The following is a 15,076-nucleotide window of genomic DNA, read 5'->3' as shown; positions in this document are numbered from 1 at the left end:
TGGGCCAGCTGGTGGCAAGCCAACCCTGAATCACTGTCGGCATTAAGTCGAAGCGGGCATGTGGCGCGATCGTCACCGCGCTGTCGATGACGCTCGCCGCTTACCGAGCCACGACCAGGTCCGAGGTGTCATCTCTCTCAGCAGTGCATATACCATTCCATCCAACGTCGACACCGACCACTGCTTGTTCACATCACACCGACCTCCAACTTGTGGTTCCCAGCCTAGCTTTGGTCTCATCGACGGGTTTCTCAGCTAGCCTCACCCTTTCCTGCGACCTCTGCCCACCGAGATACAGCGACTCGTCATCGCCTCCCCCAGCTTCACACCCCTCCGTTGAGCGGGTTGGCGTCAAGGGCGCCCAGTCAACCTCCCTTGATCACTTCGTCGACACATTAGTCCACCAGACCCTACACCATGTCGTGGCTTTGGGGTGGCGGTACCAACACGGAGTACGAGGAGCTCGTCGGTGAGTGACAGCAGGGTGTGACACCCACATCGTTGCCACTAGCCGTGGAATGACTGTTGCTTACCCAATTCTCAGAGAAAGCATGCTCCCCGCTCAAGCTTCCGTATCCTCAAGGGGAGGACATTGCGTTGAACCTTGAGGTCACCGACATGATTCGCTCCAAGGCGGTGAACCCGAAGCCCGCCATGCAAGCCTTGAAACTGCGTATCGCTAGCAAGAACCAGCGAGTCCAGATGTACGGCCTGTCGCTCGTGGACACGTGTATCAAGAACGGTGGCGACCACTTCCTGGCGGAGATCGCGAGCAAGGAGTTCACGGACGAGATGAGTGCCATCATCAAGGCCCCAGCGACCAACCCCGAAGTGCGCAACATGGCGCTGAATCTGTTGCAGCAGTGGGCCCTCGCCTTCAAGAACAAGCCTGCCCTGTCGTACCTTCCTGAGGTGTACAACGATCTGAAGAATGGCGGGATCAAGTTCCCACCCCCGCCAGTCAATGCGCCCACGGATCACCTGCTCGAGACGGCCACGGCACCGGCGTGGGTTGACGCCGACGCCTGTATGCGCTGTCGAACAGCCTTCACCTTCACGAACCGAAAGCACCACTGTCGAAATTGTGGTCTGGTATTCTGCGGCGAGTGTTCCTCGCGCACCATGCCTCTGCCCCGCTTCGGCATCAAGGAGCCCGTCCGCGTTTGTGAATCCTGCTGGGTCAAGGCCGGCAAGAACCAGCCCGCTCCGGCAGTTCCGGGACGCACACCACGCAGTCGGCGCGATTTCGATGCCGATCTTCAGCGTGCCATCGAGCTCAGTCTCGCGCAGTCGCAGCCCGGTCAGCTGCAGCCAAGTGAACCTCCGATTGCTCTGCGCAGTGACATGAGCGAGGACGAGCAGATGCGACTCGCCATCGAGGCATCGTTACGGGACATGGAACAAGCTCCTTCAGCGCCGGTCGGTGAGGAGCCAGAGTTCAAGCCCCTACCGACCTTCGACCTGCAGCCTCGCGAGACCGACACACTTCTTACGTTCACGAACACCATGGAGCAGATGACGGCCTACGGAGAGCGCGACCTGTCGCGGTTCCCGCACGCCCACGTCTTGCACCAGCAAGCCATGGCTGTGGCCCCGAAGCTGCAGCGCAATTACGAGGAGAAGTCGACCAAGAAGCGTGAGTCTTCGAGCGATTACTAAGCTAACTTTTCCAGAGATGCTGTCTGAGATGCAGGCGAAGCTGTCGGAGGCTGTGACGCTGTATGGGCAGATTCTGGACGGGCAACAGGCGTACGCTGCTCAGCAGCAGCAGCAGCGCCAGTACTCTCAGCAGTACTACCCTCAACAGCAGTACGCGCCTCCCCAGCAGTACTCGAACGGCTACCCGCAGTACGTGCCGCCTCAGCAAGCGTATGCTCCGCAGTACGCGCCGCCGGTCCCGGCCGCGTCGTCGAGCTCGCACATGTACCCTTCGGTCCCAGTTCCGCAGCAGTCCTTCTACCAGCCGTACGCCCAGCAGCAATGGGCGCCGCCTTCTCGCCAGGCTTCGCTCAACCAGCCAATCGAGCCTCAGCACACTCACCAGTCTCAGCAGAGCTACAACGTCCAGGCTCAGTCTCCGCATCCTCAGGCTCAGTCGCCCCAGCCGCAATATCAGTCGTACCAGCCACTGCAGGTCTCTGCTGAGCCGCAGACGTACGGCGTCGGGGCACCTGATCCCGCTCTCCCTTCAGCGCCTCCCCAGGCTCAGGCTCAACCCTCCGCTCCCTCCATGGAGCCTCCCATGAGCCCGAGCGCTCAACCGTCGGCCCCTGGTTTGTCGCCAGAGGCGGCGCTGAGCCCCAGTGCCCCTCCCGCATCTGCCCCTACCAGCCCGGTCAAGAGCATTGCGTCGCTCGCCTCCCCTCAACCCCAGCAGGCATACGCCCCCCTCCCCCAACAGCAAACGCCTCAGCAGCAACCGACCCAGCCTCCCCAGCAGCATCACCAGTCTCCTCCCCAGCAGCAGCAACCCCCTCAGCAACAACACCAGCCTCCTCAGCAGCAACAGCAGCAGCAGTGGCAGGGCTACGAGTCACAGTGGCAGCACCCGGGCTACACGCCCGCGATGTTCCCGAGCGCCCCGAGCACGCTGCCCGAGCCTGCCAAGCAGCCGCAGCAGCAACAGCCGCAGGAAGCTCTCCTCATCGAGCTTTGAGAGCTTTAGTCAGAAGTGTCTAGCGAAGAATGTTTGCATATCTTACGATTCTTACCATCTCTTGTCATAGTTGTTTATGTTACTAGGTCATCATGTAAACATTCATCTGCACGAAGCGTCACTCGAAGCATACACTGCAAATCGTCCAGTTCTGCCGCTCGACCCATTGGGGATCGTCGTCAAGCAACTCTATCGATCTCATATGCTTAACTATCCCTCGCCGTGCCTCAGCTTCGCCAATCACAGCGATCAGTCGGGCAACTCAACTCTGCACCAGATAAGAGAAGACTTCGCGCCCGATCACCAGCTGCTGTCGCAGACTATCATTCCATGAGGTCACTGACGACCGTGCCGCTGATAGCCGCATTCCTTGCATCCGATCATCGCCCGAACGGACCGTGAGCCGAAGTGAACCTCTGCTCACTAGTCCGTTGAAACTCGGCCACTAGCTCTCGCTCGATCTCGGCGATGGGCGCTTCGGGATCGTCGGGAACCTCACCTGTGGGCCGTTTCAAGTGCGCACTTTGCCCGATACTAGCTACTGGCACATCATGCAGAGCTTCACCCCCCTGACGACCTAAAGTAGCCGACTCGGAACGTCCAACACGTGCAGTACTGCACCAGAATCTTGGCTGACAATGCTGACGTACATTCCATGAGCTATCAGCTTGGCCACGAGACGCGATTCGCGTCCGAAAACGGCCTGATCGGCCTGAACGGCGTCAATTCGCCGTGCGCCCTGCCCCGCACCGTCTCATCACTGGCCTTCGAAGAGAATACGCCGCACCTCCACAGACTCTGCCTCCAAGGCATACTCGCTTGCGCGTGGATCCCTCCGCTCTTGTCACCGGTAGTGGGTCTCGGACCTCAGTACATTTCGGGATTCATGCAGACTTGCGTACGGCGGTGGAGTGAGTAGCAGATCGCCAACCTGCAAGAGAGTTTGACCTCTCGATCAACTGCCAGGACAAAAGGTCGTCACGAGGATAGGGTCAGAATGCTGCTTGGGTCAGTTTCCTGCCGGACCGGCCACAAACATTCCATCGCTTATCCCTGCCATGCAAGCTTGTCCTGGCTTGGGTAAGCATTGACAAAGGCCGGGCAGCCATGCGACCGGAACCAGTGCCAATGGTGTTGGAGCCTCCACGACAAGTCCGAACCATGCAGGCAGGCAGTGCCGCCCACGCCCAACGTCAGGGCAGAAGCGAGCAGTTAGTCTACGGTCTATGCGCTGTTGCTGCGTCCCAGCGTAGTCTGAGCTCTGCGCCAGCTACGCAAGCGGCGCGCGCTTCGTCTACCCAAAGACGACCCAAATGGCATTGGCGGCAGCACCGGAAGCCGGGACCGGACACGCCTGCATTCATTGCAACGACTACGGCGCTACGGCACTGATGCCGCTGAGCCGGGTGATGCCCGCGATACACGGAGCTAGATGATTGCTGAAAGGAGTTCATGTCAATTGCTCATGAGCTTCCTCTTTCGTACGACTTGAGAGACTTGGCCCGGGCATCACAATACTGCAGAGATTCAGCAGCAAGTGGTCTGGCGACACAGTGGGACCTGAAAGAAGTAATCCCCCAGGGGGCCCATTTGCTTCCCAGCACTGCAGGTGAGGATGAAATGGTGAATAGCTCGTGTTAGTGCATGGTCACCAGCGCAGGCGCGCAGGTGCTCCTGGCGGCCGGAGGGACGGGGTGGATGCGCCGTGGGCCCTGGAGTTCGTGCAGTCAGCCGCATATCCCGGCTGAGCCGGCAGCGCCAGGCGGCCAGGCGCGGCAGGGCTAAGGGCCGCTTTGCCCAGGTGAGCACCATATGGAGCCCCCGGTCCCCCGGTCCCCCGGTCATGCGCGCTCTCCATCGCCGGGTATCGCGGGTATGAGCAGACCATCCATGCATGCCCTCGATGCCCGAGAAGGGCTAACGTCCGACCTCGCGGGTCTCGGGATGGGATGCGACATGGGCGCGCAAGGGACATATATATCGCTGGCGTTTGTTGACAGTCACCCGCTCTCCCAATCTTCACTCGTTACCCCACGCTTCACCACTCACGCTCGCCCCCGTGCTTCGTGCTCTTGCTCTGCAACTAAGGCTGCCCCTCGACGATTGCCCCACGACCACACGACTGATACCCACCTGCAACCATGCCCATGTCCGCTACGCTTGAGAAGCTCCTCACTCCCCCCGCGCTCCCCGTCAAGGGCTCGCAGCTCTCGGAGGAGGACAAGGCCGCCATCGCTAAGGTCGCCGCCCACTTCAACGCCGAGGACTACACTGCTCCCGATGGCGAGGACAAGACCACTCGCTCTCCCCTGATTCTCCGCGAGTACATGTTCTTCGTGAGTAGAATGTCAGCGGCAAGCGGCAAGAGCGGCAACGCCTAGCGCGGTGATCAGACGCCGGCGCGACTGCTGTCGCCCGCGCCAGTGCCTGAACATTAGCTTAGACAGTCCGGCCCAGCTCGGTGAAGTGGGGACGAGAAGCTGACAGCGACCACAGACCCAGGGCCGCATCAACGGATACTACCAGGTGCACGGCACCGTCGAGAAGACGATCGAGGCGATCGAGAAGACCATCGCCTGGCGCCGTGACCGCAACATGTACGACATTGACGCCTTCGCCAAGGAGGTCGAGGACGAGGTGAGCACAAACAGGCACGGGTAGCGGGCCCCGGACGCTCTATGGACGGGCTTGCACGCTGCGGCGGCGATCGCCAAAGCGTCCGAAGGCACCTTGCGCCCTCTTTGTGTACGCAGTAGTGCTGACAGTTACAGTGCCGCAACGGCTTCGCTCACTTCACCGGCTTCGACCCCGAGGGCCGCCCGATCATCTACTTCTTCCCGAACAAGGACATCACCCCTGGTGCTGAGCGCCGCCCGCTCCCGAACGCGTTCATGATGGACCGCGCCGGTGACTTCTGCGTCGGCGACGTTGGCCAGGTCGTCATCATCCAGAACTTCGGCGGCAAGCGCCAGGGTGACCTCCCCTCGATTGGTGCCGCGACCGAGCAGCTGTCCAACCTCGAGACCCACGCCCCGGAGGTGCTCTACAAGCTGCACTTCCAGCAGATTGGCTGGATGCTGCGCGGCTTCTTCGCCCTCCTCAACCCCGTCATGCCTGCGCGCACGGCCGCCAAGATCCTCAAGCAGGACACGGCCCAGAGCATCAAGGATGGCTACTTCACCGGCGACGAGCTCATCAAGGAGATCGGCGGAAACGTCGACTGGAGCTACAAGCACGACGAGTACTTCTGGCCCATGGTCGAGGCGTCCAAGAAGATCCGCGCCGACCAGGAGAAGCGCTTCGAGGCCCTCGGCAAGCCCGCCATGGGCGTCGACGAGCGCCTCTTCCGCGTCGCCCCCGGTTCCGCCTAGAAGGCGTAAAGGCGAAGGTGTGCAGTGCTAGTCTTAGAGATATTATATACCCATCTTGATGTACTTTGCTTGTCTGGACAGTGCCGTGAATGGGTTCGTTGCAGATGATATTGGCTTGACGCTGAAGGTATGATCGACTGGGTCTTGCCAGCTTCGCTACCTGCCGGTAGCGGGTACCTGTCCATTAGTGACCCGAGAGCTTCTGAGTATGGCGTTTTCCGATGAATAATGCATAATACACGATGAGAGGGGGTGAGATGTTTAGAACGGAAGCGTCGACCTCGAGTTGGCCTTGTTCTCGGCGACCTCCTGTGATTGTCAGCGACAGCTCTACACACACTCTTCGGTTCCCAAATCGCGCAGATGTACGGTCGCATACAACTTGTGCTCTTCGCTGCAGTTCCCTCAGGGACAGAGCAGTCCAGGCAAAGGAGCAGACGGCACCATCCAAGGACGAAGAAACAACCCGACACTCGATATACTCACCGCCTTCCACTCGGCGATCCTCGCGTCCATAGTCTCGAGACGGCCGTCGACCTCGGCCTTGCGCTCGGCACGTTCCCGCTCGCGCTTGTGGCCCTTGAAGAGCTGGCGACGGTTGGCGTAAATCGACTTGTACTCCTTGGGCTTGTACTCGCCGACCCAGTTGATGACCGTTCCAGACGGCCACTGCACGGGCACAGGCTCAACGGGGTTGATGGGCGACGGCGGAAGGAGGTGAGCAGGGTACAGCTGCAGCAGCTGCTTCTGTCGGCGGCGCGGGATCCATGCCGGGCACCACGAGCCGTTCGGCCTGCATGTCAGCTGTCACCTCGAAGAATTCGAAGCTCAGATTCGATGTGCGAAACCTCAGGCGAGGTGATGAGGCTGCCTGCTCATCGTCCGAGTCATGATTCCCCTGCTCAGAGCGTTGAGCACGCTGCGACGCTACGCGAGGCTGAGGAAGACACTTCAATGCGGGACAAGGTATTGTTGTTCCGCTAAGGTCCAACTTCGTAGCAACTCCGCCCCAAAGAGAGGCGTCATGAGCGACCCCCTGGATCCCATGATGTCTTGCAGCCCGTCCCAAAGCCGTCGCTAACTCACTTCGAGGGAAGGAAGGGATTCGGGAGGTCAATCGACTTGGCGTCCTCGCGGCCGGCAATGCTGCGCTGAATCAGGCGGACGAGCACTGGCGGGAGGACGTCGGGGGTGACGTGCGCCGGCGACTGGGCGATCTGGTTGGCGACGCGCGCCGTCGTCGAGAACATGCGTCGAGAGAGGCCGAACATGGTGTGGGTGTTGGTGGTTGTCACGAGCCGAATCTCGACTTTTCGTCGCTGCCCGACGTCGCGGGCTGGACTGACTTTTGCTGCTTGAAACCCACGGAGAGGCACGGTCCAGATAGGCCTGTTAGGCAGGTGCCTGGATAGGTGCGCCCTTCTGATTTTGGGTTAGTGAAGCCCCCTTCACGTGACTGTGCAGACCTGAGGGGCGCAACACGTTTGAAACTAGCCTGGCGCTAACCACTACTAGCATGCCCAACATTCTCTTCGCACCCAGCTGCGCAGGTCTTGTGGCACGGCGTTGGCATTTGATGGCGAGCAGCAGAGCAGGAAGGCTGAGAAAACAATCAAAATGTTTTCGTAAGCCGCAGATGTACTTGTGGGCGTGACAGCGGGCGTACTATGGTACTTTGGTGGCTGATGAAATATTCCAGCGTCGAATTCGGTGCACCTGGCTATCTGGAGTGACAGTCTCGGCTACATGACGTACAAGAGGTACGGCTCGGCACCATCAGCCGCGAATTCACACCATGCAAACAACCGATGGACATGAGCCTTAGTATGCAAAAGTGCAGTAAGGATGCATACCATACATTGCGGGACACAAGTAGGGGTGCATGCATCGGTGTTCATCGAGCGATGATGGATGGGAGACGGATGGTCGCCGAACGAAAGTCAAGCGCGTGGAGGGTCAGATCGCTTGTTGGGTTCGGCTTAAACTGGAGTGCGAGGGCGTGCATCGTTGGCAGACGCACCTGACGTGCTCCTGACGAGGATGGTAGTGGTTCCTCTGGTTGCTTGCTTCGGACGAAATGGTCGAAGACAGTCGCTGGCCAGGGTGCGGGACCAATTGCTGGGCGATCGATTTCTCCTACGCTGCCTGGATGGCCCCTAATCAGCTGGCTGCAGTGACACTCCACCCAATCGCACCTCTGGACCAGCCCAGTTCGGAGTTATGACGAGTAAAAACCCGGCCGGTCCAAGTGGCACCACGGAAAGGCGAGCCGTCTCGCCGGAAGCACCCGCTATGCCCGCGTCTCTCACTCCCCCCTCGCCTACACTCTTTTCCTCCCAACTCCATCTCCTCCTCCCTCCTCTCCTCCTCACTCACCTCTCAAAACTCGGCAAGATGACCCTCGTCACTCGTTCTGCCATCCGCGTCGCCCGCCGCGGCGCCAAGAACGCTCGCGCCAACGCCGCTCTCTTCACCACCGCTGCCAAGGCCGCTACCGCCCTCCCCCAGCCCCGCGTTCAGGCTGCTGCCCCCAAGGTCGCCCAGCAGGGTAAGTAGTTGTGCACTTCGGTCCTTCGCACACGTCCTCTTCTACCTCAAGCCGATCGCCACGAACAGTTATGGATGGAAACAGAGTCGGTTGGGAGCTGTACGACGGGAGCGTAGACGTTTGCGATTGAAAAAAGGGCGGTCGGAGAGTTATTGGGGCGGAGCCAGCCAGGGACATGAGAAGGGACGTGGAGGACCGAAAGAAAAGTCACAAACGTGTTAGACGTCGATCAACATCCAACTAACATTACTTCAGCCGGTGCCGTCCGCTCGTACGCCACCCCCTCTGCCGTCCAGACCGGCCACATCAAGACCGTCATTGGTGCCGTCGTCGACGTTCAGTTCGACACTGAGGAGCTCCCCGCTATCCTGAACGCTCTCGATGTCCAGTTCGCCGAGGGCCAGCCCAAGCCTGAGGGCGGCCGTCTCGTCCTCGAGGTCTCGCAGCACCTCGGTGAGAACACCGTCCGTTGCATTGCCATGGACGGTACTGAGGGTCTTGTTCGTGGCCAGAAGGTCGTCGACACTGGTGCTCCCATCTCCATCCCCGTCGGTAACGGCACCCTCGGCCGTATCATCAACGTTATCGGTCAGCCCATTGACCAGCGTGGTGAGATCAAGGGCCCCATCCGCCCTATCCACGCCGACCCCCCCGCGTTCGTCGACCAGTCCACCAAGGCCGAGGTCCTCGAGACCGGTATCAAGGTCGTCGACCTCCTCGCCCCCTACGCCCGTGGTGGTAAGATTGGTCTCTTCGGTGGTGCCGGTGTCGGCAAGACCGTCTTCATTCAGGAGCTCATCAACAACATCGCCAAGGCCCACGGTGGTTACTCCGTCTTCACTGGTGTCGGTGAGCGTACCCGTGAGGGTAACGACCTGTACCACGAGATGATCGAGTCTGGTGTCATCAACCTTGACGGTGACTCCAAGGTCGCTCTCGTCTTCGGTCAGATGAACGAGCCCCCTGGAGCCCGTGCCCGTGTCGCCCTTACCGGTCTCACCATCGCCGAGTACTTCCGTGACGAGGAGGGCCAGGACGTGCTTCTCTTCATCGACAACATTTTCCGTTTCACCCAGGCCGGTTCCGAGGTCTCTGCGCTTCTCGGTCGTATCCCCTCCGCTGTCGGATACCAGCCCACTCTCGCCACCGACATGGGTGGTATGCAGGAGCGTATTACCACCACCAAGAAGGGTTCCATTACCTCCGTCCAGGCCGTCTACGTCCCCGCCGATGACCTGACTGACCCCGCCCCCGCCACCACCTTCGCGCACCTTGACGCCACCACCGTCCTGTCCCGTGGTATTGCCGAGCTCGGTATCTACCCCGCCGTCGACCCTCTCGACTCCAAGTCCCGTATGCTTGACCCCCGTGTTGTCGGTGAGCGCCACTACGTGAGTATCTTTGCCGTGCCTGCGTCAGCCGAGGTGGACCCTGACTCGGATGGTGTCACGTGGAAATTTGATCCCGGTGGGGATCATCTGTGGCACCGCCATTCAACATGCCACCTCGTTCCACCTGGGCCACTTTGACCGTCTTTCGTCTGTTTTGGCCGCTTGCTTCGTCATTTGAGCTCCGCTGACAACCAGAACGTCGCCTCGCAGACCCAGCAGGTCCTCCAGCAGTGCGTATCAATTTGATTCCGGCCTCCACTGTGGCACAATCCGCCACTTGGTGTTTCAACCCCCATCGACTTCTTCTGACTTCTACAGGTACAAGTCGCTCCAGGACATCATCGCCATTCTTGGTATGGATGAATTGAGCGAGCAGGATAAGCTCGTAAGTGGCGATTTTGGCGCTTTTGAAGCGTGCTGACGTGTAGATTGTCGAGCGCGCTCGTAAGATCCAGCGTTTCATGTCTCAGTGAGCCTCGACCTTTTTCCATCCTTTTCTACAGTCAACTAACACCCTTAGGCCCTTCGCCGTGGCCGAGATCTTCACCGGTATGAAGGGACAGCTCGTCCCGCTCAAGGATACCATCACTGGCTTCGAGGAGATCCTTCAGGGCAAGCACGACGACATCCCCGAGGCCGCCTTCTACATGGTCGGAGATATTTCGACCGTGAAAGAGAAGGCTGAGAGCATGGCCAAGGAGGCCGCTTAAGCGACTTCTCAGCTCTAGGCTTGATTAGTTAAAGGTCGAAAAAGATGCAAGTTGAATGCTGAAATCCGGGAAGAACGCTGTCGTTCGACATCGAGCACTGATTTTGGCCATAAACTTGTACTGGTGCCACAACCTCCAGATGAGATTTGGTCCCGTCCATGGGGCTCCACACCGCATACCGATCACTGAACCTGACGCCAGCGGAACGATCGCACGCACCTCCCATGGCCGCATCCTTGCTCTATAACGCACAAGCCATTACAAACAGTGCCGCTTCCCCAGACCGACCGAAATACTCAGAACGCATCTTGATTCGGCGCATCCCCTTCCGTCATCCCGAACTACCCAGTTGGCGAGCTCTGCTAATGCCATGATCCTCCACTCCGTCATCAGCCATGCCCTGGCTGCGCCGCTTCAGCAATGTGCTGTCTCTAAGACTCTGCCAACAGTCACTGAGGTTGGGATCGGTGAAGAGATGATCAACGTGGTTACGAGTGACAGGTGAAACCGTTGGCGTGCGATCTGGTGCCTAGTCGCTGCCGAGCATGTCGAAAGGGCGACGCTATCAGCAACGCGCAACGACGTCTCCGCGATCCGCGACTTCGCTTTCTCTTCAGAGCTCCAGCGCTACAGGTCAGAACAAGCCGCCTGCGCCGACTGATGGGAGGCGCGTCCTGCGCCGAGCTAACGCCTCTGTCTTCAGACCGCGGCACAGCTGCCCGTTGCGCCCCACGACCATCGAACGGGTGCGATGCGTCATCGGTACCGGCCCGGGGATCCGAGGGTGAAGCAACACCAGAGGGCGCAATTGGTGGGGGCGCAGAGGGCGCAGCTGTTCCTGGTACTAATCCGACAGCAATGGTGCGAACAGCGCAGCTAGCGCACCTCTCGTCGGCACACAGCTGCTCACAGCGTTTGCAGCGTGCTGGCTTGGGGTCTGAGCGATATATAACACGCTCATCGAGGGGCTTCCTCCCCAACTTCTTTCAACTCACTCTCCACTCATCTCTTCCGCGCCTTTCTCCTCCAAATCCTCACACTCGCAACACTTAGCAGACATCAACTTGGCATCACTCTGATGACCTCGGTCCTGTATCATTCCTCAACTCCACTGCGGGACATTTCAGTGAGTCTTCCTTTTCGGTCGCTGGGTGGCGACACCCTGACAAGCCGACCTCGCCGTGGGGGAACTGCCTCTCGTGCCAGGATCATGCAACTCACCGCTGCAAGCCAGACCATGTTCAGTAATTCTTCCATGCGCATTGATGACTCTTTTGACATGAGGAAGACCAGGAGTCGTTGCTGAGCATTGCCTTACCTGTCCGGCGGCGGGTGGCTTGGCCACCGAGCAGCAGCTCAACGATGAAGAGGTAAGTTCTTCCCCACTGCTCCACCAGTTGCACCGTTTACTGACTGTCTCAGAGCAACCGCGCTCAGGAGTCGTTCGTTGCTCGCCACCACAAACTCAAGGACTATGACATCGTTTCGGAGGTTCCTCTCTCTGATCGTAATGCCGATGTCACTCATTAAGAAGATCGTCATTGCTTGGATTCTGAAGGCCATGGAGGCCATCGCTCTCTTGGACACTATCACCTCGTTCTGGTCCTCCCTGCTCAGCAACGCGAGAGCAGAGCTGCTCTTGGCCGAGGCCATTTTCCGAGGCCTTTTACCTGGTGAGTGTCTAAAGCATCATCAACTTCCAGGCACATAAGCTGACATCACTTAGGTGTCATGAAGCTCCTCTCGTCCCTTTTTCGTGAACCCTTCCCTTCTCTGGAACGCCTCATGTCTCTTCTGCAGGCCACTCGGTACCTCAGGCATTGGGGGGTCTACTTGAAGCTTGCCATACCCAAGTCTGGCTTCGATCTGCCTATCTTGCTCTACGTTGGCTCTGCTACTGGCGTGCTCGGGTTCATTGGTCGCTTCATGTCGCACCTCTCGGCAATGATTCGGGGCAAGTCCGACGGCTTCTACGAGCTTTGGCACGAGCACAGCGACAAGTACGAGATCGTGTACCTTGAGCTCTTGTGTCTTCCCGAGTTCTCGCACCGAAACGCCTCGAATTGGTTGCGTGTTCAGGCCAGTCTCCTTTGCTTGCTTGCCGAGTCTGTCCTCATGCTCCTCTTCGGTGCCCACTCGGTCTTGTACCAGGGCTCGGATGCCGTTGCCTTCACCTTCTCGACTTCCTCTGCCTCGGCCTCGGCTACCCATCCTTTCGTCAAGCCCACAAACCGCTCCGATCCGCTCAAGACGCCCCCTACCAAGAAGCATGGCGAGGCGACGCGCGACAAGGGCGACTTGTCGTGCACACTCTGCGGCAAGTTGTTCCAGACGCCCCTCGCTTACGCTCGTCATATGCGCCATCGTGCGCCGCCGCGGCTCAGCCCAACCCCTGCTCACAATGCGACAAGTCGCTCAACGTGACCAGCGGATGCGAATGTCACAATACTTGTGACGGCTGTTCTTTCACCTTCGCCAGCCTGAGCGACTTCCGCGACCATGTGCGCCGCCGCCACGCCGACAATGTCTGCCCGCCACAGACAACATTCTGGTCAAGAAGGCTGTCAAGGGCGAGTCCATGCCATGCCCCTTTTGCGGTCCAGTCTTCGCTGGCGACCACTATGTTCGGAACTTCAACCGCCACGTGTCGGCGGCTCGCGCCCATGGTCGTTGCCACAGGAACCGTGTCTACGCCAAGGTCCTGACTTGTTTCTTCTGCCCGAAGAGGTTCACAGGTGAGTTGCTTCACATTCCCACCTCTCTCCCATACAACAGCTGACTGTCTCAGGAATGCACTGATGGGTCGAGCGCGTTCACCACCATGAATCTAAGTACTTCAAGAAGAACAACAAGTGCCAGGTCTTCAAGAAGCGCATCAAGAAGAACCGTCCCCGCTCAGGTTTCAAGGCGATTTTTCCCTCTTACATATGTGACCAGTGCCACGCCGTCTTCGACCAGAAGCAGAGCGACAACCGCCGAAAGGCTTTCTACTCCCATCGCGTGTGGAAGTGTAAGCCTGTTCCCAAGTCGACCAAGACTCTCAGGAGTCTCGGCCCTCTGCAGGTGGTGTCCTGCGACCAGCCAGGTTGCAAGCACATCGAGCCTTCCAACGGTCGCTCCATTACTGTTCGCGTGCAAGCTCTGATCGACCACATCCACATCGTCCACTTCGATCTTGGAGTGTCTGGGTTTGATGAGTCTGGCACGTGACCACCTCCGACGCCGATACAACGGCAAGGCTTCCCACGAACGCCTTCCTCGTTGCAAAGGCCGTCGAGGGCAAGTCCAAGGCCTGCCGGTACTGCGGTCGCGTGTTCAGTGGCGACCACTTTGTGCGCAATTCCAACCGTCATGTGGGTGCGTTTCGTGCCCATCGCCGTTGCTATGTCAACAGGACGTCCGACGAGGTCCTCCAGTGCTTCTTCTGCCCGAAGCTCTTCAAACGCCAGCATCGCTATGCCGAGCGCGAGAAGCTCGTCAACTCGAAGTACCTCGCGGACAACAACGGTCACTGCAAAGTTTACAAGAAGCGTCTCAAGACAACCGTCCCCGTTCTGGGCTGGCTGCAATCCCTCAACTTGCCACCCTGTCGGACTTCCGCGATCACTTGCGCCGCCGCGAGGCGAACCAGGAGTACCCCTCGACCGCCGGCATCCTCGTGAAGAAGGCCGTCAAGGGAGAGTCCAAGCCTTGCCCGTTCTGTGGACGCGTTTTCACCGGAGACCACTACGTTCGCAACTACAACCGACACGTCGCTGCCTCTCGTGAACACGGTCGCTGCCTTGTGAACGAGGGGCACGCCGCCGTTCTCAAGTGCCGCTACTGTCCGAAGCTCTTCACGGGTGAGTCACTCAACACCATCCCTTGATTTCGTGGCCCATGCTGACTGCTTCAGGGCAACACCGCAACGACGAGCGCAAGCGGCACGAGGCGCGCCCTTTCCGCCGCAAGCACGGTTACTGCAAGGTCTACAAGAAGTGTCTCAAGGCCACTCGTCGCTCTGGTCCCTCTGCCATTCCCCCCACCTACACGTGCTCGGCTTGTGGTGCTCTCTCCAACGACAAGAACAGCGACAACAGGCGCAGGAACTACTACACTCATCGAGTGTGGAAGTGTCAAACTACCCCCAGTGCCGGCCTCATGAAGCTGACTAAGACGGCCGTCGTCGCTTGCGATCGACCGCATTGCGACTACGTCGAGGTCGCAGACGGTCGCTCGGTTACTGTTCGCGTGCGGGCCCTCTTCCACCACATTGACATTCTGCACTTCGCTCCCTAGTCCGAGTCTGATCCAAGTTCGGACTGTGACTCGGACCTTGTGCCCCAGACCCAACTTAACCTCCAATCGCCGCCACCGCTTAGATGATCACCCACTTCGCTGCCGCCCTCGCGGTGATGCTC

At 59.2% G+C, this 15,076-nt stretch overlaps 6 protein-coding genes across 6 annotated transcripts; 5 read left to right on the top strand and 1 right to left on the bottom strand.

The window, feature by feature from the left end:
• Positions 1-417: 417 nt before the first annotated feature.
• Positions 418-2,656, top strand: A1Q1_05093 (endosomal protein, Vps27p; the record flags this gene model as incomplete). The annotated part of the gene is made up of 3 exons (XM_014321900.1): positions 418-469; positions 545-1,636; positions 1,674-2,656. The coding sequence occupies 3 exons, from the start codon at positions 418-420 to the stop codon at positions 2,654-2,656; spliced, it is 2,127 nt and encodes a 708-aa protein (XP_014177375.1).
• A 2,141-nt stretch (positions 2,657-4,797) lies between these two features.
• Positions 4,798-6,027, top strand: A1Q1_05092 (uncharacterized protein; the record flags this gene model as incomplete). Its single annotated transcript, XM_014321899.1, has 3 exons — positions 4,798-4,992; positions 5,153-5,293; positions 5,428-6,027. 3 exons carry the CDS (start codon positions 4,798-4,800, stop codon positions 6,025-6,027), a joined length of 936 nt encoding a protein of 311 aa, XP_014177374.1.
• A 261-nt stretch (positions 6,028-6,288) lies between these two features.
• A1Q1_05091 (uncharacterized protein) lies at positions 6,289-7,298 on the bottom strand (the record flags this gene model as incomplete). The annotated part of the gene is made up of 3 exons (XM_014321898.1): positions 6,289-6,336; positions 6,514-6,820; positions 7,114-7,298. 3 exons carry the CDS (start codon positions 7,296-7,298, stop codon positions 6,289-6,291), a joined length of 540 nt encoding a protein of 179 aa, XP_014177373.1.
• Positions 7,299-8,421: 1,123 nt separating this feature from the next.
• On the top strand, positions 8,422-10,676 carry A1Q1_05090 (uncharacterized protein; the record flags this gene model as incomplete). The annotated part of the gene is made up of 6 exons (XM_014321897.1): positions 8,422-8,575; positions 8,831-9,966; positions 10,162-10,196; positions 10,285-10,351; positions 10,395-10,435; positions 10,487-10,676. The coding sequence occupies 6 exons, from the start codon at positions 8,422-8,424 to the stop codon at positions 10,674-10,676; spliced, it is 1,623 nt and encodes a 540-aa protein (XP_014177372.1).
• A 1,510-nt stretch (positions 10,677-12,186) lies between these two features.
• A1Q1_05089 (uncharacterized protein) lies at positions 12,187-13,100 on the top strand (the record flags this gene model as incomplete). Its single annotated transcript, XM_014321896.1, has 2 exons — positions 12,187-12,349; positions 12,403-13,100. 2 exons carry the CDS (start codon positions 12,187-12,189, stop codon positions 13,098-13,100), a joined length of 861 nt encoding a protein of 286 aa, XP_014177371.1.
• Positions 13,101-13,497: 397 nt separating this feature from the next.
• Positions 13,498-14,954, top strand: A1Q1_05088 (uncharacterized protein; the record flags this gene model as incomplete). Its single annotated transcript, XM_014321895.1, has 5 exons — positions 13,498-13,686; positions 13,740-13,864; positions 13,915-14,029; positions 14,071-14,518; positions 14,572-14,954. 5 exons carry the CDS (start codon positions 13,498-13,500, stop codon positions 14,952-14,954), a joined length of 1,260 nt encoding a protein of 419 aa, XP_014177370.1.
• Positions 14,955-15,076: the final 122 nt, after the last annotated feature.

The sequence above is a fragment of the Trichosporon asahii genome, assembly GCF_000293215.1.
Source record: "Trichosporon asahii var. asahii CBS 2479 unplaced genomic scaffold scaffold00071, whole genome shotgun sequence".
Taxonomy (NCBI): Eukaryota; Fungi; Basidiomycota; class Tremellomycetes; order Trichosporonales; family Trichosporonaceae; genus Trichosporon; species Trichosporon asahii.
Note: the sequence above shows the minus strand (reverse complement) of the source record. Positions and strands in the feature narration are given on the sequence as shown.